This window comes from Panulirus ornatus, chromosome 7 (assembly GCF_036320965.1).
Source record: "Panulirus ornatus isolate Po-2019 chromosome 7, ASM3632096v1, whole genome shotgun sequence".
NCBI classification, from domain to species: domain Eukaryota; kingdom Metazoa; phylum Arthropoda; class Malacostraca; order Decapoda; family Palinuridae; genus Panulirus; species Panulirus ornatus.
Genome location: NC_092230.1, coordinates 34,231,637 through 34,254,305, shown reverse-complemented (window position 1 = coordinate 34,254,305; position 22,669 = coordinate 34,231,637). Strand labels below are relative to the sequence as shown.

Below are 22,669 nucleotides of genomic sequence, written 5' to 3'. Positions count from 1 at the left end.
CCCTAATCTTTAGCTCTTGCATGATTAGTTAATTAATAACTATCATGGTCTCCCAGTTCTGTGATATCTGTAGTACTTCACCTGTGTATTTTTAGCCAAATGGCTGCATACATCCAATGAACTATTATTATACATCTATTCATTTAAATAACTGCATATCATACTGTTAATGTCAATGTCATTCTCACCTCACCCAAATTATTAATAACTGGTGATATAATGACAGTGAATGATGATAAGACTGATTGACAGCTTGTTCAGTGATTTATTCAACTTCAAAAATCATTACACACACACACACACACATAATGGCAGATAAGACCAGTGACAGATTAGACAGGGGGCTGATGGGGTTGCAGCCCAAGGCCCATCAAGACACATAGGCCAAAAAAAGTGGACTGTGATGCTGCTGCACTCTTTATCTATTCTGTAGGTGTTAAGAGTAAGTTAAGAGTTAAGAGTTAATGCGAATAAGAGCAAGGTTATTAGGTACAGTAGGGTTGAGGGTCAAGTCAACTGGGAGGTAAGTTTGAATGGAGAAAAACTGGAGGAAGTAAAGTGTTTTAGATATCTGGGAGTGGATCTGGCAGCAGATGGAAACATGGAAGCAGAAGTGAATCATAGGGTGGGGGAGGGGGCGAAAATCCTGGGAGCCTTGAAGAATGTGTGGAAGTGGAGAACATTATCTCGGAAAGCAAAAATGGGTATGTTTGAAGGAATAGTGGTTCCAACAATGTTGTATGGTTGCGAGGCGTGGGCTATGGATAGAGTTGTGCGCAGGAGGGTGGATGTGCTGGAAATGAGATGTTTGAGGACAATGTGTGGTGTGAGGTGGTTTGATCGAGTAAGTAATGTAAGGGTAAGAGAGATGTGTGGAAATAAAAAGAGCGTGGTTGAGAGAGCAGAAGAGGGTGTTTTGAAATGGTTTGGGCACATGGAGAGAATGAGTGAGGAAAGATTGACCAAGAGGATATAGGTGTCGGAGGTGGAGGGAACGAGGAGAAGTGGGAGACCAAATTGGAGGTGGAAAGATGGAGTGAAAAAGATTTTGAGTGATCAGGGCCTGAACATGCAGGAGGGTGTAAGGCAGGCAAGGAATAGAGTAAATTGGATCGATGTGGTATACCGGGGTTGACGTGCTGTCAGTGGATTGAATCAGGGCATGTGAAGCGTCTGGGGCCTTGATTTAGGCATTTTTTCCATGTTGGTCACTGTAAGATAAATAGACCTACTAATCAACATAGGTCCATTCTATTATAGTAAATGCACCACTTTGGTTCATATATGAAAACACATGATCCTTGTTAATAGATTAAATGAATTAATTCTTTGTGCCAACAATTATTTCTGCTTCACTGCTACATGCAGATTTTCAATACAATATCCAAGTAACTCTTTGATATCAGTGAGCTGCCTTTTTTTTATATTATTATGTTGAAGGCTCCAGTTACAGACTAAAGTCCACATAAGGTCTGGCTTTAATTGAAATATAGAGAGGATCATGAAAGGCCAGAGACAAGGGAAAGTATTTATGAACTTTTGAGGAAGTGAAAAACCTCTCTTTCAAAATGTTCTAGGTCATAGCTATTGGGAAAAACATGAGAAGGTAGAGAGTTCCAAGGTTCAAAGTGTAGGGAAAGAAACAGTTAGGAAAATGGCCTATCCTTGAGTTGCTAACAGCCACACAATAATCAAGTGAGGCAGCAGCTTGCTGAGTATTGTGTTCTAACTAGTAGTGTTCGCACATAAGCAGCTGGCTCTTGAGAGCAAAAACAAAATTAGTACCTATGGAAGAGGGAAAGTGAAAGAACATTGGGGTGTAGGGCAAGAAGGTCAAGTTGGGGAGAAGGCCTGGTAGAGTTTATAAGTTGAACCACTTTCAAGTCAACTTTGTCAAGTAAGGATGAAGAGCTAGAACCATCCCAGATGTGAAAGCAGTACTCCATACAACATGAATCAATCCTTTGTATAAATGGAGCAACTGTGCACAAGAAAAGTTCTGACATCTAAACAGGATGTTCATACTCAGGATACTCAAAATACTGTTTAACAGGGCAACTGAGGAAGGGGTAGTCTGAGAGATTTAAAAGAGGGCAAATCTCATGCTTATCTTTAGCCCCTTAACTATACCAAATGAATAATTACATGACTTTGATGACTCCTTTAGATGGATACTTAGGATTCAAATTTTGAGCCGCTGTTTCAAGGCCATACACCAAATTTGGGTCCCCCAATCTACATGGACCTTAATGCAGTGGTGGGGTTTGTGTGGAGCAGTGATGGCTTGAGCTATAGCAGCAGGGATCTTCCTTTCCCTGGTAGGTGTAACTATGCTGCAATGGTCAAGTTTGAGCTCTCACACGAACACATTTTGGCTGTTTTCTGCTATACTTTTTGTTCTTTCCTTCTTGGTCTATCGTAACTGGAATTGGTCACTTGTTTGAGTGAAAATTAATTTCTAAGAATATTCTAGACTGTATTAAGAGTGCTGAATAGCCTTAGATGCTCCAGTGCTTGGCTTATAAGCCTATATTTTGTAATCCAATTCAATCCAATCCAAACCTGGGTGATCATTGAGGTGACAATGCTTGATAACTTTTCCTCAGTGTCAGTCATCCTCCAGCCATGCCAATGACAGCACATCTTTATGAGTCTTCTGTGAGAGAAACTGAAAGGCTTTTAGCAAGGTTTAGAGAACAAGGCAGATGATCATAAAATTACCTGACAATGATGATACATCTTTGGATCATGTCAAGACTGATTTTGTGGACATGCTCTTTCAACACTGAAAGTTAACCAAGATGAGGCAGGAAGTGTTTCTAGCAAAAGTACACTATTAGATCAGGCAAAGTACTTTAGCTAGTTGGAAAATAAATCACAGCTAATAAACCAATGTTTTCAATTGATTAATGGCATTTTTAGAATAATGTGCATGGTCCATTTACACCTTTTCTTTAATCTATGCAGGCTTAAGTTTGGAATAAGGCAATCATCACTGGACCTGCAGTGTGGAGACTGGATTATTTTGAAAGAGACCACCTCTGAGAACATAAATTTCTCCTGAAGAGAAGACCCCATCAGGATTCAGTTTGTCATTTTGTTTCATCAATGAAATTCATTTTTTCATATTTTTTTTTTTTTTTTTTTTTTTTTTATACTTTGTCGCTGTCTCCCGCGTTTGCGAGGTAGCGCAAGGAAACAGACGAAAGAAATGGCCCAACCCCCCCCCATACACATGTATATACATACGTCCACACACGCAAATATACATACCTACACAGCTTTCCATGGTTTACCCCAGACGCTTCACATGCCTTGATTCAATCCACTGACAGCACGTCAACCCCGGTATACCACATCGCTCCAATTCACTCTATTCCTTGCCCTCCTTTCACCCTCCTGCATGTTCAGGCCCCGATCACACAAAATCTTTTTCACTCCATCTTTCCACCTCCAATTTGGTCTCCCTCTTCTCGTTCCCTCCACCTCCGAGACATATATCCTCTTGGTCAATCTTTCCTCACTCATTCTCTCCATGTGCCCAAACCACTTCAAAACACCCTCTTCTGCTCTCTCAACCACGCTCTTTTTATTTCCACACATCTCTCTTACCCTTACGTTACTCACTCGATCAAACCACCTCACACCACACATTGTCCTCAAACATCTCATTTCCAGCACATCCATCCTCCTGCGCACAACTCTATCCATAGCCCACGCCTCGCAACCATACAACATTGTTGGAACCACTATTCCTTCAAACATACCCATTTTTGCTTTCCGAGATAATGTTCTCGACTTCCACACATTCTTCAAGGCCCCCAGAATTTTCGCCCCCTCCCCCACCCTATGATCCACTTCCGCTTCCATGTATTTTATATGTATTTTATAAAAAAAATTATTTCTTTGCATGTGTATACTGTAATTTTTCACTGGTATTATATTTGGTTCTGTCTTATCAATAATGAAAACCCTTTAAATCTCCATTAATAATATTATTTGATCTATATGTTTTTGATTTAGGCAACCATTTTCAAGAATATAACTCATGTAAATCGTGAGATCCCTAAAGTTTGTAATGTTATTGCTGATAGTAGTAAAACAAGTTTTAGGATCAAGTCCAGTGAGTCAATTCCAACATGCCTCACAGGTGTTGAGGCTAATTGACTGATTGAAGTAACATTGTTCTTCTGTCCTAGTCCAATGAGGTCGATTCTAGCATGTGGCTGAAGGTTAACGGCCTGACTACACCCTCGGTCACACAGCCCAGTTACCTTCACCTATGCTGGCTGCTGGTGGATTTTGAAATTTATGTTGTTCTTCATTAAGTTGCCTGAAAGCTGTAGCTTTCAAAGGTGTCCTAAAAATAATCCTAAGGACCTAACTCAGGACATAACCTAAACACACATTGCAAGACCTATGCAACATTTCTGAGTGGGGAAGCAGTAACACTAAAATCTGATATGCTAAAATGCAATTTCTCCATATGTCTGTCTCTATGAATAATTTGTTTCCTTCTGATAAATTAAAAAAAATACTATTGTTCAACCCTGTAATAATATAAACATGTTGGGCATAACCATATCCTCTACTTTATCCTGGAAACCCTACATAATCAACATAGCAAAGTCTGCTTCCTAAAATCTCGGGGTGTTATACAGGTACCATCTTCAATTCTGCTGAAGCCATCCATTTCAAATCACCCACGTTTGGAATACTCCTCGCACATCTTGGGTGGCTCATCCTCCACCTCTCTTTATTAAAACGGAATTGAAAGCCTTCATCTCAATAATTCTCCTGATATCACCTCTCCTCAACATTCTTTATACCATGCTGTCGTTTGTTGTTTCTCTCTCTGCTCTGTAGATATTATGTTGGCCATCGTTCTTAAGAGCTGTCTGCACTTGTCCCCAACCCCAATGTTTAGACGTCTACCGCAGCACAAGTTTGGCTGCTGCTTTCCTCAGTTTCTGTGTGGGGAATGGCCACTCAAGCAGTGGAAGTTAAGATACCTCCTCCTTCCCTTGAACAGATGAGCTGTGGAATTCTCTCTTTTTTTTTTTCTTATCTATCTCTTCATATAACCGTTCTTCCCTAACGAGTCAGGTCTACAAACACCTGATGGACCCTATCTAATTCTATGTTTCGTGTACATTCACTTTTACTAGAGATGGCCTTGATTGGGGTATGTTTTACCTATGCCGTTTCAATCACCGTAAAAAAAAAAACATAAACTCAGTCCTACCGATTTACGAGCCTAGAGAAATCAGGGACCGGTACCGGTTCCGGTTTCACTCTTTTTGGATAGTCTGACATCTGTCTTAAGTATGATGTAGGTTAATGTGGTTCAAGATAATTTCAAATTCAGTTAATACAATATGAAAACTAAATTGCCAAAGCATTATGAAAGTTTTCCTATGTGCATCTAACTTTGATTATCCATTATGTAACACACTGCTGAGGACAACCACATAGTAAATTAGACATGACTCGCAAACTAAGGCAAAGTGGAAAGTAAATATATTCTCACTGAGAGTTTGACTGATGGACATGACACGGTATCAAATGTGAGAACATAAATTCTTCAATTTTATCACACTTCACTTGTTCCTAAGGGGTTTGTTTACGCTAACAGCTGATGTGTATAAGTACTTTGAGAAAGCCATAATCCTTCTGAAGAGATAGAGTACTCTTTGTCTAAACATTGGGAGAAATAACCTACTTAGGAGTCGAGAGGAGATCCTCTTTTAATAAAGCTAAATTTATTCTTCGGTATCTATATTTTGTCTGATTCTGTTCCAGACTCTGGCAAGAGCTACGGGTCTATGTACTCTACTAAACATAATTGATATGACATATACTAATATTTTATATATGACATTTGCATTATTTTTGTATACCTTACACATTTTTGTTTCCTTCACATTGATTACAGGGATTGTATATACATGCAAATTTAATGTCAATTTAAGAATCGAACACATGTAACAAAGTTTTGCAAGATGGCCGAAACAGAGCTCGACGTTGATAATTTAATTTCTCGCCTGTTAGAAGGTATGTTGTGCTCGTCCCACGATGCTAACTACCTCATATATTGTTTGAAGGTAAGAACCAGAGTTAGAAAGGAACTGGGATGTATGTACCCCTCTTAAGGCACGGAAAAGGATGCAGTCAAAGCTCGAGTCTCGGTCCCTATGTTTTGACAGGCTTGACTAGCCTTATTCTCGGGTTGGCACACCTGCATGTAGCTTTTGATTGGGAGTCTCATGCCTAAATGTCATTCACACCTGGATCTTTCGATAAAGCAGAAGTATTTCGATGTCATTCAGATTGTTAGCAAAAAATATATGATCAGAAATCATATCGTATAGGTGCACATAAGGGTCCCTTTATAAAAATCATCCTTATTTAAACAGGTCTTAACGGGAATTTCAGAGGCAAAGTTGATTTAATCATGTTTAGATAGATTATTAGAATTTTAAAAAGTGATTTATAGATACAAATGATATTGATGTCATGAAGAAAAATAAGTTATGGGAAAATTGCTTCCTATATCCACTTTTGTGCCATAGTAATGAAAGTCTAAAGTTCTTCAAAGTGAATAGATTATTAGAATTTTTAAAAGTAATTGATAGATACAAATAATGTTGTCATGAAAATATGAAGGTATTATGGGAAAATTACCTCTTCCTATATCCACTTGTGTGCAATAGAAATGAGTCATTCAAAAGGCTTCAAAAACCACTGGAAAAACTATTTCAACCAACCCTCACCTTACTTAACAGACCTAATTGTGCCTTATAAAATTTGCTAGATGTTTGAAATGGTATTGATACTGGTATTATTGTATTTTTGGACATTTATCAAATTTTGTAAGATCAGGATATATTTGTTAGGCTTGGTTTGGTAGAAATTGGTTTTTTGATGGCTTTTGATGTCTTTTGAATGATTCCAACCTTCATATCTATCATGAGCAGGTGGATGTCTGAAACGGTAATTTTACTAAAATGAACTCTTGAGGTTACTGATAGGCTGGCTCATGTAATGCATGTCAGCCCAGTGAACTCAGCACATGCAGATTGACTCATATCCCCAGACTTCCAAAGCTTCTGCTAATCTCACCCATCAATGGAAATGTCATTTTTGATTTGATTTGGTTGTTTTGGCTTTTATTGTTTTGTGGCTCTCTCACTTTAATAGTACTGCTGTGCATTGAGTGGCCTGTCTTGAACCTTCCTTTATACGCCTTGTTCACAGACTCAAAAGTCCAGTTGAGGTATCAGTTTAGGCCCACCACTTGAAATTTTATTGGACTGGACAAATATAGTATCACTGCATTCCTCACACAGAGTGGTAAAGGAACCAAATTACTGGGAATGGCTGAAATCTCTTAAGCTATAGTCCTTGGAGCACAAATGGGAGAGGTAATCATCGATACCTAAAAAATCTTAGAAGGCATGGTTCCCAACTTATGCAATCGGAATTATCATTCCATTGGCACAACAGGCATGGAAGACTGTAAAATACTACTTATGAAATTCAAAGATGTGACATGCACTTAGGGTACACTTTAATCAACCAGGGCCCAAGGTTCAACACCTTGCCTGCGATCAATAGAACCACCATGGCATGCACGCTAGAGAATTTTGAGAGTGCACTGGACAAGTGCGTGCAGAGTGTACCAAACTAGCCAGACTGTGAGCACTATGTGGGCCTACAGGTGGTGGATTCTAACTGCTTCATCAGCCAACTACCTGACTTGGCAGTCTAGGCTTAGCCTGGACCGTCAGTGCAGAAGACCATGTTTATACTGAGACTTTTTGTCAATAAACTGAGTGTACTGAGAAGCCTTATACAAATGAAAAGCTCAAAGACAGACCAGTAATGCTTTTAAAGAAATTACGGTTGAAGATGGTGCTGCAGCATATCAGTCAGTCCTGTGCAGGTGCCACTATGATTTAGAGAATGATGAATAACAGTTTTTCAGTGAACCAAATATGTATAAAGATCAAGGACCTCTGTGTTACCAAGTAAACAGTTTTTACTTTGTTATATCCTTAAGTTGTAAAGTTGTTTTTGTTGTTGTTTGAGATTAAACCTCCCTACAACTCAGGAGGTACAGGCCCCATACTCTAGGGTGGCCTGCCAGTGATGAGGGGCCTAAGCACTGGGCCTAAGAGGTTAGGCTGGTTTTTCCACCCAGCCCCCACGAGAGCCAAGCTCCCTCTGAAATTTGTAAAACTTATATATGGTTACATTTTTTTACACCTCATATTTGCAATTCAATGTGATTGCAGAAATGCCCATGGAGGACTAATCTATCATTCTTTTTTCCCCTTGTGGGACAACTTCTCTTCATCCACTGATGGATTTTTTGTGGTCTTTAGCCAAAAGCATCAAAAACAACTCGCATTGCTTTCCTTCTTTTCTGTTTTGGTGATAGCTTTCTCTCTCATTGATAAGCAACTCTTTTTGGCTGCTCATATTCTACCCTGGTTGACTCTTACTTCCCCTCACCTCATGTGTATCATCCTAATTCTGTGCCTATCCCTATACTCTTATTCTTACAACCCAAAAAGCTCTTCTCTCAATGGACACAAGCAACCTACAGGGATTAAGTGACATTCATCATTTTGTTTTAAAGGTATGTGCTTCCAAACTTGTTTATATTTGCTTTTCAACTTTGTATACATTTGAAATCCAAAACTTTCCCTCTGCTTGGAAACATGCATAGACACATACTATCAAAAAAAAAAAAAAAAAAATGACTGTTCTCACCCTTCCAATTGTTATGTTTTTGCTTTGGCTTCTATTGTTTCCAAAGATTTTAATCCCCTTTAAACTCCCATTTACATAAACGTCTTGAATCTAGTATTTTCACTGATCATTGGTGTAGCTTTCACAAGGAAGATCCACTGGTGATATCCTTATTTGCATTCCTAATGCATAGTCATCATCTTTGGCAAACGTTGGAGAATTTTATGTAGTACAGTAACCCTTGATATATTAAGGGCTTTTGATGGTATGGTTTTGGTGTCTCATCCTCAAGTTCCCCTCTTTTGGTTTTCCTTCCTCACTAAAAATTATTCCCTCATTAGCTTCCTCTCAAGCTAAACTTTCATTAACTCTTGATGGATCATGCCCTTTCCTTATCAACAACAGTGTTCCCAGGCTTCTGTCCTGTCTTATACACTCTTCCTCCTTCTCATTCGTGATTTCCTCCCTTTACAGATTTCCAGATACATTCATATACTTACAACTCAATGCTGCATTCCTCCTCTTCCCTTATAAACTTGGACAGGATTTCCCAATGGCTTGGTAATTTTGATGCCTTTAAAGCCAATTTTCTTCTTATCACTTAATGATATCTCTCACAGCTTTCCCATCTCTTCTGATGTATCTGTAATTCAACACATTAAATATATGCAGTATCACAGTAACATTCACCTGTCTTGAAAACCCCATATTGGACAATAGCCAAGTTTGCATCTAAGAAAATGAGAGCCCTGTTTAGATGCAGTCCTTTAGATTCTTTTGATCATAGTAGTGTTTCAGCTATACAATTGACTGATCAGTCCTTGTATGGAGTACTGCTTTCACATGTGGGTAGGTTCTAGCTTTACGTTTATACTCTCTTCTTCTGAAATTAACTTTGAACCACTTGGACTGTACTGCAGTGTTGTGTTACTTTCCCATCTCTACAGATAATACTTTCATTTCTGACCAAGAGATCTGGTTACTTGTGTACCTCATGCATTAGTAAGACCATATAATACTTGGCAAGCTACTGCCTCACTTTGTCACTATATAACTCACAGATGGCCATAGTGATATCTGTTTCTTAAACAAGGAAGCTTTAGAGCTCTTAACCTTCTCAGGTCTTCCCTAACAGTAATAACACACCACATTTTTAATGGTAGATTTTCCATGTTATTCTCCATTTTTCTACCCCTTGTTAACCCTTTTGATATTTTGATTAAGGTTGAGCCATGATTTACACTTATCTGTGATTGGAGATTCCACCAGAAAAAGATAAGCTGGGAGGTGAAGTGCTAATATAGGTTGTATGGTAGTGAAATAATGGAATTGGTTTAATTGTAAATCACCCAGGATAGGAGTGTAGAGGGGATCAAAATACAGTTTATTGCTTCTTATTTAGATTTAAAGTAAACCTTAATTTGCATTAACCTTTTATAATTCTTATGTGGTCATTGATTTTGCAATATTTTATCTTTGTCAACAGTGCGAGGATGTCGGCCAGGGAAGACTGTTCAGATGACAGAGGCAGAAGTTCGGGGACTTTGTCTTAAGTCAAGGGAAATATTTCTACAACAGCCAATTCTTCTGGAACTAGAAGCTCCCCTTAAAATCTGTGGTGAGAGAATTTTTGTAGATTAGCTTTAGATAAGTAGTTTGGTCAGGTGTGTTCCAAAGACTTCTTCTGGGAAACCTATAGGAAGGAGAGTTTTGATAAGATAAAGAGGGAGTTGAATGCTAACATAAGATCATGGGAAGACCGATAGAAAGCCTATCATATCACAGATTTTATTTTTCTCCTTACCTTTAAAAGTGTCCTTTCACCTTCTCTTAAAACAGTCTATTTCTTTCATTATCTAAACACCGAGCTCATTCAAAGGAGGGAAAGAGAAAGGTAATGGGTGAAATGCATACCCTAAGATTCCCTTGAGGAGCTCCAGGTTAATTGAATGTTCCATCAGCGAGTGACATTATTCACACAGGGTGGATATATCTTTTGAGAGTTTGAAAAGACCTTCTAGGGTAATGTGCAGGAAGGCAGACAGGTCAAACAGTTTGAGGGTTGATTATCTCCAAAGTCCATTAAACTTGATAAGGCAAGGAGAAATATTACTTACCTCCAAGTAAGGGGACTTTGTTGTACCTTTAAGTATGGCAGTGCTTTGGGGAAAGTCTAAAACAGATTGAGCATTCTCATTTCCAAAAGAAGCTTAAAAAACGGTGAAACTGGAGTCAGCTTTTATCAGGGCTGTTGATCATCTCAAGATCAGCCAAAAAATTCCTCCATGGTAAGCAGGCAGTCTGGAAGTTCAAAGAAATGTTTTTGCCTCACCTAGAATTTGATTTAACCACCATGAGGATCTCTGTTATATCCTTTAGAACACAGCACCAATCTGTCTGAACCCTGAAGGGGCATGTTTCCTTTTCCATGGAGATGGTTGTATTTTTTTATTCATTTATTATACTTTGTCGCTGTCTCCTGCGTTAGCGAGGTAGCGCAGGGAAACAGACGAAAGAATGGCCCAACCCACCCACATACACATGTATATGCATAAATGCCCACACACGCACATATACATACCTATACATTTCTCTGCTATCCCCAGGGATAGGGGAGAAAGAATGCATTCCGCTCATGTCATAGAAGGCGACTAAAGGGGACGGGAGCGGGGGGCCAGAAACCCTCCCCTCCTTGTATTTTAACTTTCTAAAAGGGGAAACAGAAGAAGGAGTCACGTGGGGAGTGCTCATCCTCCTCGAAGGCTCAGATTGGGGTGTCTAAATGTGTGTGGATGTAACCAAGATGAGAAAAAAGGAGAGATAGGTAGTATGTTTGAGGAATGGAACCTGGATGTTTTGGCTCTGAGTGAAACGAAGCTCAGGGGTAAAGGGGAAGAGTGGTTTGGGAATGTTTTGGGAGTAAAGTCAGGGGTTGGTGAGAGGACAAGAGCAAGGTAAGGAGTAGCACTACTCCTGAAACAGGAGTTGTGGGAGTATGTGATGGAGTGTAAGAAAGTAAACTAGATTGATATGGGTAACACTGAAAGTTAATGGAGAGAGATAGGTGATTATTGGTCCCTATACACCTGGGCATGAGAAGAAAGTTCATGAGAGGCAAGTGTTTTGGGAGCAGCTGAATGAGTGTGTTAGTGGTTTTGATGCATGAGACCGGGTTATAGTAATGGGTGATTTGAATGCAAAGGTGAATGATGTGGCAGTTGAAGGTATAATTGGTGTACATGGGGTGTTCAGTGTTGTAAATGGAATTGATGAAGAGCTTGAAGATTTGTGCGCTGAAAAAGGAGTGGTGATTGGGAATACCTGGTTTAAAAAGATAGATATACATAAGTATATGTATGTAAGTAGGAGAGATGGCCAGAGAGCATTATTGGATTACATGTTAATTAATAGGCGCATGAAAGAGAGACTTTTGGATATTAATGTGCCGAGAGGTGCAACTGTAGGGATGTCCGATCATTATCTTATGGAGGCAAAGGTGAGGATTTGTAGAGGTTTTCAGAAGAGAGAATGTTGGGGTGAAGAGAGCAGTGAGAGTAAGTGAGCTTGGGAGGAAGACTTGTGTGAGGAAGTACCAGGAGAGACTGAGTGCAGAATGGAAAAAGGTGAGTAAAGGACATTAGGGGAGTGGGGAAGGAATGGGATGTATATAGGGAAGCAGTGATGGCTTGCGCAAAACATGCTTGTGGCATGAGAAGCGTGGGAGGTGGGCAGATTGGAAAGGGATAGTGAGTGGTGGGATGAAGAAGTAAGATTATTAGTGAAAGAGAAGAGAGAGGTATTTGGATGATTTTTGCATAGAATTAGTGCAAATAACTGGGAGATGTATAAAAGAAAGAGGCAGGAGGTCAAGAGAAAGGTGCAAGAGGTGAAAAAGAGGGGAAATGAGAGTTGGGGTGAGAGAGTATCATTAGATTTTGGGGAGAATAAAATGATGTTTTGGAAGGAGGTAAATAAAGTGCGTAAGACAAGAGAACAAATGGGAACATCAGTGAAGGGGGCTAATTGGGAGGTAATAACAAGTAGCGGTGATGTAAGAAGTAGATGGAGTGAGTATTTTGAAGGTTTGTTGAATGTGTTAGATGGTAGAGTGGCAGGTATAGGGTGTTTTGGTTGAGGTGGTGTGCAAAGTGAGAAGGTTAGGGAGAATGATTTGCTAAACAGAGAAGAGGTAGTAAAAGCTTTGTGGAAGATGAAAGCCGGCAAGGCAGTGGGTTTGGATGGTATTGCAGTAGACTTTATTAAAAAAGCGGTTGACTGTGTTGTTGACTGGTTGGGAAGGATATATAATGTATGTAGGACTCATGGTGAGGTGCCTGAGGATTAGCAGAATGCATGCAAAGTGCCATTGTACAAAGGCAAAGGGGATAAAGGTGAGTGCTCAAATTACAGAGGCATAAGTTTGTTAAGTATTCCTGGGAAATTATATGGGAGGGTATTGATTTAGAGGGTGAAAGCATGTACAGAGCATCATATTGGGAAAGGGCAGTGTGGTTTCAGAATTGGTATAGGATGTGTGGACCAGGTGTTTGCTTTGAAGAATGTATGTGAGAAATACTTTGAAAAGCAAATGGATTTGTATGTAGCATCTATGGATCTGGAGAAGGCATATGATAGAGTTGATAGAGATGCTCTGTGGAAGGTATAAAGAATATGTGGTGTGGGAGGCAAGTTGCTAGAAGCAGTGAAAAGTTTTTATCAAGGTTGTAAGGCATGTGTACGAGTAGGAAGAGAGGAAAGTTATTGGTTCTCAGTGAACGTCGGTTTGCGACAAGGATGCGTGGTTGTTTAATTTGTTTGTGGATGGGGTTGTTAGGGAGGTGAATGGAATAGTTTTGGAGTGAGGGGCAAGTATGCAGTCTGTTGTGGATGAGAGGGCTTAGGAAGTGAGTCAGTTGTTGTTCGCTGATGATACAGGGCTGGTGGCTGATTCGGGTGAGAAACTGCAGAAGCTGGTGACTGAGTTTGGTAAAGTGTGTGAAAGAAGAAAGCTGAGAGTAGATGTGAATATGAGCAAGGTTGTTAGGTACAGTAGGGTTGAGGGACAAGTTAATTGGGAGGTAAGTTTGAATGGAGAAAAACTGGAGGAAGTGAAGTGTTTTAGATATCTGGGATTGGTTTTGGCAGCAGATGGAACTATGGAAGCAGAAGTGAGCCACAGGGTAGGGGAGGGGGCGAAAGTTCTGGGAGCATTCAGAAATGTGTGGAAGGTGAGAACATTAACTCAGAAAGCAAAAATGGGTATGTTTGAAGGAATAGTGGTTCAAACAATGTTATATGGTTGCGAGGTGTGGGCTATAGATAGTGTTGTGCGAAGGAGGGTGGATGTGTTGGAAATGAGATATTTGAGGACAATATGTGGTGTGAGGTGGTTTGATCGAGTAAGTAATGAAAGGGTAAGAGAGATGTTTGGTAATAAAAAGAGTGTGGTTGAGAGAGCAGAAGAGGGTGTTTTGAAATGGTTTGGTCATATGGAAAGAATGAATGAGGGAAGATTGACAAAGAGGATATATGTGTCAGAGTAGGGAATGAGGAGAAGTGGGAGACCAAATTGGAGATTGACAAAGAGGATATATGTGTTAGAGGAGGGAATGAGGAGAAGTGGGAGGCCAAAGTGGAGGTGGAAAGATGGTGTGAAAAAGACTTTGAGCGATTGGGGCCTGAACATGCAGGGGGGTGAAAGGCATGCAAGGAATTGAGTGAATCGGAACAATCTGGTATACTGGGGTCGACATGCTGTCAGTGGATTGAACCAGGGCATGTGAAGCGTCTGGGGTAAACCATGGAAAGTTTTGTGGGGCCTGGATGTGGAAAAGGAGTTGTGGCTTTGGTGCATTAAACATGACAGCGAGAGACTGAGTTTGAATGAATGTGGCTTTTGTTGTCTTTTCCTAGCATTACCTTGTGTACATGCGAGGGGAGGGTGTTGTCATTTCATGTGTGGCGGGGTGGCAGTGGGAATGAATTAAGGCAGCAAGTATGAATTATATACATGTGTATATATGCATATGTCTGTGTATGTATTTATATGTATACGTTGAAATGTATTGGTATGTATATGTGTGGATGTGTATGTATATGCATTTGTATGTGGGTGGATTGGGCCATTCTTTCGTCTGTTTCCTTGCGCTACCTTGCAAATGCGGGAGACAGCGACAAAGTATGATATATGAATAGGTAACATTTCAACGTATACATACATATACATACACAGACATATCATACACATATACATATTCATACATGCTGCCTTCATCCATTCCTGCCGCCAACCCGCCACCCATGAAATGGCACCACCTCCCCCCGCATCAAAGGCCACATTCATTCACACTCAGTCTCTAGCTGTCATGTGTAATGCACTGAAACCACAGCCCCCTTTCCACATCTAGGCCCCACAAAACTTTCCATGGTTTACCCCAGACGCTTCACATGCCCTGGTTCAATCCATTGACAGCATGTCGACCCTGGTATACCACATCGTTCCAATTCACTCAATTCTTTGCGTGCCTTTCACCCTCCTCTACATTCAGGCCCCGATCGCTCAAAATCTTTTTCCCTCCATCCTTCCATGTCCAGTTTGTTATAGAAGAGAAAATTCTGAGTACAACCAGAACCAAGCCCCCTTATGAATTAATATTCAATTTGTAGTAACCCACTGGCAAGAAATTGTTTCCATGATAAAGAAGCCAGGACCTATAGTCAATAATAAATGAAAACAGGGTGTCATCTTTTTTCCCATGATTCTTTGGTTTTTGAATGAGACTCCTGAATCCCCTTCCTCATAATAACCTCTAGGGTCTGAGTCATTGTCCTCCATAACCAAAGTTTATGAAGGACTCATTGTCTTCTAAAACCTAGTAAATGTTCTTGATTCGTCAGAAAAGGTTTAGACAAGTTATCAGAAGGGAAACATGCTGGCTGAAACCAGAAAATGGAAGGCTTGAACTCCTCAAAAGTATATCTAGCTTAGGGTCATAAGAGTCAAACAAGAGAGTCCTTACCTTAGTTTGAAAATTTGAAAGGATCTCCCTCATCTTTAAACTGTAGAAAGTTTGCCTGAAGAGAATCGTACTGAGCCAATAGATGGACATGATCAGCTTGAAATCCAACTGTAACAGAGTCTGAATGCTTTGAGAGGTGCAAGGTTGATGCACCAGAAGATCAGAACCTAAGATCCTGTATCAGCTGGTGGTCTGTCCAAGAGAAAAATGGGTCTCCATTTATCAAGATTTATCAAGATTGTGTGTCAAATGATAGGCTCCCACAGGATGTGGCTTTTTTTTGAAAGACATAAATGTGGCAATAATCTTTGTTCAAAAAGCATTTTAGCTTTGGTAAGTGTTGAAACCCATCCTTAGCATACTGAATACCTCTCAGGGGTGAAGAAACATTTAGAGGATGTACGATTGCCATGGGAAATGTACTTCATATGAGGATCATCAGGTTCTCTGTTTGTTCTGCAGTTGTCAGCACAAGACACTTTGGTCTTCACGAGTAATGCTGCTTCAGGTAGAGGAAATGCCAGAAACTCCTGTTGAGAGATGATCTGAAGGCTATATTAAGGAAAAAAACCTTGATTATGGACACCATAGGTGGGTAGTCGACATTCCCCAAGGGCCTGGACCAAAGTGTAAGACTCAATTATGGATACCATAGGTGGGTAATCAACATTCCCCTAAGGCCTAGACCAAAGTGTAAGACTCCCAGTTTTTAGTTGTACCTCTGCTACATAGGTAGACAGCAACTAGTAAAACGTGCAAGGGCAAAAGCAGGTGAATCCCAGGATTAAGTTCAATATTTAAGTAGTCTCAGAGATGGTGAAGCTGATACTGAAAAAGACACTTGACTCCCTGAGTCTCTTAAGTGAAGCTCCTCCCATATATCCACAAGACATAACTGTTACATGCATGGGACATGAACTGAGAGGCAGTAAATGATAAACCATTTCCTACTTAGTACCCTTATTATGTAGGTTAGTTCGGAGCATGGTACTGGCAGACAAGCAGAATGTTTGTAACCGTATCCCCCTTCGATGACTTGATGATACAGAACAATCTTTTCTATTTTATTTATATTTATTTTGCTTTGTCGCTGTCTCCCGCGTTAGCGAGGTAGCGCAAGGAAACAGACGAAAGAATGGCCCAACCCTCCCATATACACATGTATATACATACACATCCACACACGCAAATATACATACCTATACATCTCAATGTACACATATATATACACACACAGACATATACATATATACACATGTACATAATTCTTACTGTCTGCCTTTATTTATTCCCGACGCCACCTCACCACACATAGAATAACAACCCCCTCCCCCCTCATGTGTGCGAGGTAGCGCTAGGAAAAGACAACAAAGGCCCCATTCGTTCACACTCAGTCTCTAGCTGTCATGTAATAATGCACCGAAACCCAAGCTCCCTTTCCACATCCAGGCCCCACAGAACTTTTCATGGTTTACCCCAGACGCTTCACATGCCCTGGTTCAATCCATTGACAGCACGCCAACCCCGGTATACCACATCGTTCCAATTCACTCTATTCCTTGCACGCCTTTCACCCTCCTGCATGTTCAGGCCCTGATCACTCAAAATCTTTTTCATTCCATCTTTCCACCTCCAATTTGGTCTCCCACTTCTCCTTGTTCCCTCCACCTCTGACACATATATCCTCTTGGTCAATCTTTCCTCGCTCATTCTCTCCATGTGACCAAAGCATTTCAAAACATCCTCTTCTGCTCTCTCAACCACACTCTTTATTTCCACACATCTCTCTTACCCGTACATTACTTACTCGATCAAACCACCTCACACCACATATTGTCCTCAAACATCTCATGTCCAGCACATCCACCCTCTATCCATAGCCCACGCCTCGCAGCCATACAACATTGTTGGAACCACTATTCCTTCAAACATACCCATTTTTGCTTTCCGAGATAATGTTCTCGACTTCCAAACATTCTTCAAGGCTCCCAGAATTTTCACCCCCTCCCCCACCCTATGATTCACTTCTGCTTCTTTGGTTCCATCCGCTGCCAGATCCACTCCCAGATATCTAAAACACTTTACTTCCTCCAGTTTTTCTCCATTCAAATTACCTCCCAATTGACTTGACCCTCAACCCTACTGTACCTAATAACCTTGCTCTTATTTACATTTACTCTTAATTTTCTTCTTTCACACACTTTACCAAACTCAGTCATCAGCTTCTGCAGTTTCTCACATGAATCAGCCACCAGTGCTGTATCGTCAGCGAACAACAACTGACTCACTTCCCAAGCTCTCTCATCCACAACAGACTGCATACTTGCCCCTCTTTCCAAAACTCTTGCATTCACCTCCCTAACAACCCCATCCATAAACATATTAAACAACCATGGAGACATCACACACCCCTGCCGCAAACCTACATTCACTGAGAACCAACCACTTTCCTCTCTTCCTACACGTACACATGCCTTACATCCTCAATAAAAACTTTTCACTGCTTCTAACAACTTACCTCCCACACCATATATTCTTAATACCTTCCACAGAGCATCTCTATCAATAACTCTATCATATGCCTTCTCCAGATCCATAACTGCTTCATACAAATCCATTTGCTTTTCTAAGTATTTCTCACATACATTCTTCAAAGCAAACACCTGATCCACACATCCTCTACCACTTCTGAAACCACACTGCTCTTCCCCAATCTGATGCTCTGTACATACCTTCACCCTCTCAATCAATACCCTCCCATATAATTTACCAGGAATACTTAACAAACTTATACCTCTGTAATATGAGCACTCACTTTTATCCCCTTTGCCTTTGTACAATGGCACTTTGCAAGCATTCCCTCAATCCTCAGACACCTCACCATGAGTCATACATACATTAAATAACTTTACCAATCAGTCAACAATACAGTCACCCCCTTTTTTAATAAATTCCAATGCAATACCATCCAAACACGCTGCCTTGCTGGCTTTCATCTTCCGCAAAGCTTTTACTACCTCTTCTCTGTTTGCCAAATCATTCTCCCTAACCCTCTCACTTTGCATACCACCTCGACCAAAACACCTTATATCTGCCACTCTTGTCATCATATGGAGAGAATTAGTGAGTAGAGGTTGACAAAGTGGATATTTGTGTCAGAAGTGGAGGTGATAAGGAGAAGGAGTAGACCAAATTGGAGAAGGTTTGAGTGAAACAGATTTTGAATGCTCAGCGCTTGAATGGGCAGGAGGGTGAAAGGCGTGCAAGGGATTGGTGAATTGGAAGAATTGTTTGATGTGATGTCAGTGGAATGAACTAGGGTAAGTGAAGGGGCTGGAGAAAACCATGGAAAGATTTCTTGTTGTGGAAGCATGTTAAGACCTCATGTGACTCCTGATTCCATGTAGGGTTGTGTTACTTTCACTTAGATAGTACATTTGTCGGTTTGAAACACATTGATCTGGTAACTCGTTTTCTTCCTTTAGGATCAGGTTTGTGATATTGCAACCTCTCTCAGGTAGGGGGGAGGTCTTTGATTCTCTATATGAAAGATATTACCTATTTATGGAAACTCTCATATGTCTAAGAAATGAGGCCATTCGTGTAGAATTTCTAAAGCTTAAGCATTACCCTACTGTTTTCAAATGGACTGTAGGAAGTGAAATGTCGATGACAGTTTTATGCATGCAGCTGGTAAATCATCACATCACAAAAGTAGAAGGAAGGATGATTAAGGAAAAAACAATCGTGCATAACTAAACTATACTTTCAGCTATCACAAAACTGATGGTTTACCACTACACATTGTTGCACAACTTGATAATTTTCTTCTGGGTCTCTTAGTATACCAGCAATCACTCTTTCGAAAAGGTTGAGGATGATTTGGGTCAAATTATGATTAATACATTTACTGGACAAGCTGTGAGAGTCATACTTATCAATGACAGGGTTTTCCTAAATTCTGATTGGAGACAAGTTTGAAGTATTCAGAATTGCACTTTAAAGTCAGAGTTATATCAGAAGCATCTGAAAACAAGCTCCTAATGAAGCTTTTTGATACAGAATTGATATTGTGTAGGTATATAAAGTTAGTATTATTTAATGATTATTTTCAAATGATTTACTCTAGCTGGCAGGATGATTAAGGCAAGAACTAGGGATGACTGTTAATTTTCAAGCTAAAAATAGTATTATTTAATGATTATTTTCAAATGATTTACTCTAGCTGGCAGGATGATTAAGGCAAGAACTAGGGATGACTGTTAATTTTCAAGCTTTTACAGTGATGCTTTGAAATTTCATTGGAGGCAGCAGAAAGTTTAGATTAATAGCATATTGTTTGAGTTGTTTATTGTCTTTGTACTGATCATTAAATCCCAGACTGAAATGTGAAAGTAGAGACATGACCCAAGAGCTAATTTTAGAGAAGTAGTGGATATTATAGAATGCTAAATAGAAGATTTTCCTCATTTTCTTTAGGTGATATCCATGGCCAGTATACAGACTTGTTGCGGCTGTTTGAATATGGCAGCTTCCCTCCAGAGTCCAACTACCTTTTTCTCGGAGATTACGTAGATCGTGGCAAACAGTCATTAGAAACCATCTGTCTGTTATTGGCGTACAAGATCAAGTATCCAGAGAACTTCTTCCTCTTACGGGGTAACCATGAATGTGCATCAATCAACAGGATCTATGGCTTCTTTGATGAATGTAAGTATTAACATTCTTAAAACCTGAAAATTTAAGGCCACCCTAAGGCATTTCCCTCAGTGTGCTAGCATCAGGAACTTATTCTTCAAGGAAAAATCCTCACTTTGCCCCTTTTGTTCCTCTTTTTAGAAAGTGGTAATACAAAAGAGGATGACCCCCCCCACCACACACACACACACACACACACACACACACACACACACACACACACCCATGTACTCCTGCTGCTTTTATTTGCCATGATATGACTCAGAAGAGATTCAAGGGTAGTATTCTTTTCCCCTATCCCCACTGGGATAAATATTTAAGTAATTTTGACCAGTATTTATGTTTCTGACTCTGAAACTACACATACTCTGTCCACTCTTACTACCCTAGTAGATCATATGATAACTGTGAAAGATAGAAGTTTAAGAGACAACCTGACCATCCCAGTCATCCAGTTGCTGGAATCCACACATTTAAACTGAGTAGTTAGCTCAAACCCTAACCATAGTACCACTCTTCTCAGCAGTATTCATCAGCTTTCACTGTTGACTTCATATCAATAACAGGTAATGTATGACAAGCACTTAAAGTTAATTATGCAAAAAGTTGTCAGCAGTTAGGTCAAGGGAAATCATCAAGTTATCAGTAGAACATCCTCTTTTCAATCACCATTTATGCTTTGCACCTTGCACTTAGAATTTTTTCTTTCCAATGTCTATACAATCTACAGCTGTTACGTATAGACTATATTGATGGCTTTTGTCCCAGCAACAATTCATGTATCTCTGTCTTATGCATTTTTGGTATGATTCCGGGAATAACCCTTGACTAATAAGTCTGTATCATCCTCGTCAGGTTGCTTTTAGGCTCAAAACATTTTTTTTCCTGCTCGTTGTCATACATATGTTTTCATGTATTTCTCCCTCTGGTATTCAAGACTGTAAGACAATTTTTGGGCAAGCTGATTTAGTGCCACATGAACGTTTAGAGCGAGGATTTCAGTTATCAGTGATGGGAGACTTGAATGTAAAAGTATTTGATGTGGTAGTTGATGATGTAATTAGGGGCATGGGGTACTCATTGTAGATGTAGATGGTGAATAGCTTGGTAAGTTGTGCTGCAAAAGGACTGGTGAGTGGGAACACCTGGTCTAAGAAAGGTAAGTATGTGGGGATGTGTGGGTGAGAAGGGATAGGGTTGACGGGCATTATGATATCTAGTGATTAACGGGAGTGCAAAGGAGATTTGCCCAGAGAGACAGTTGGTGAGATGTCTGATCACTTCTTAATAGAAGTGAGTGTGAAAGATTATTGTGGCTTTAGGAAAAGGAGAAGTGACGTGGATGGAAAAGGTGGTGAAAGTATTTGAGTTTGGAAAAGACTTGTGGGCAGAAATACCAAGAGAGAGTGTATGAAGAATGACGTAAGAGTCAGTAAGATCAATAAGATTGAGGGAGTATATGAGGAATGTAAGGTATTTAAGGAGGTATTGCTTACATGAATGGGTGAAGTGTGTGTTGCCCTGAAAATGGGATAAGGGTATGGTAGACATCAGGAAGTTCTGATGCTAGTAAAAGAGAAAGAAGGTGTGTGTGCAATTCTTGCAGGGAAGGAGTGTGAGTGATTAGATGTACATGAGAAAGCAGGAGGTCAAGGGGAAGGTGCAAGGCCTGAAAAAGATAGGAAGTGAGGAGTAACATGCAAGAGTATTAGTAAATGTTGGGGGGAATGAAAAATTATTTTGAAAGGAGAGCTGATGGGGTAGTGTTAACAAGCAAAGAAGAGGTAAGGAGAGGATGGTGTGAATACTTTAAAGGGCTTTTGAATGTGTTAAATGATAAAGTTTCCTATTTGGGGTGTTTGGGATGATGAGATACGCCTAGTAAGAGAGTCATGGAGAATGGTTTGGTGAACAGAGATGGTGGAAACCATACCTGGATTGAATTGCAGTTAAATATCTCAGGCAAGGAATGACAGTGTTGCTGCTTTATTAGGATTTTCTATGTTAGTATGTTGAGGACTGGTGGAATGCTTTGCAGTGCTATAGTATATAGACAAGGGCAGAAGTGTTTACTATTTCCAGTGGTGTTCAGTGGGTGTGAGTCTAGGGCCCTAAATGCAAGAGAAGTGAAGAGGATGGATTTGTTGGAAATGAAATGCCGGGGGACATTATGTGGTGTGAGAAGAGTTGATTAT

At 40.1% G+C, this 22,669-nt stretch overlaps 2 protein-coding genes across 6 annotated transcripts in view; one reads left to right on the top strand and one right to left on the bottom strand.

The window, feature by feature from the left end:
- The window catches only part of LOC139749511 (dnaJ homolog subfamily C member 28), a 59,752-nt gene extending 53,177 nt beyond the window's left edge, over positions 1-6,575 (bottom strand). Inside the window, exon 1 of one of the 3 annotated variants that reach the window (XM_071663460.1) lies at positions 6,087-6,575. The gene's annotated coding sequence lies outside the window, so the exon portion shown is untranslated. Of the gene's footprint in view, positions 1-5,530; positions 5,650-6,086 lie in introns of those variants that run through there. The other 2 variants (XM_071663458.1, XM_071663459.1) reach the window with 2 other exon arrangements.
- LOC139749512 (serine/threonine-protein phosphatase PP1-beta catalytic subunit) overlaps positions 1-22,669 on the top strand; it is a 269,037-nt gene that overhangs the window by 188,670 nt on the left and 57,698 nt on the right. The window contains exons 1-3 of one of the 3 annotated variants that reach the window (XM_071663461.1): positions 5,978-6,054; positions 10,244-10,375; positions 20,256-20,486. In XM_071663461.1, the coding sequence (XP_071519562.1) occupies positions 6,003-6,054; positions 10,244-10,375; positions 20,256-20,486 (415 nt within the window). In that variant the 5' untranslated portion in view covers positions 5,978-6,002. Of the gene's footprint in view, positions 1-5,977; positions 6,105-10,243; positions 10,376-20,255; positions 20,487-22,669 lie in introns of those variants that run through there. The other 2 variants (XM_071663463.1, XM_071663462.1) reach the window with 2 other exon arrangements.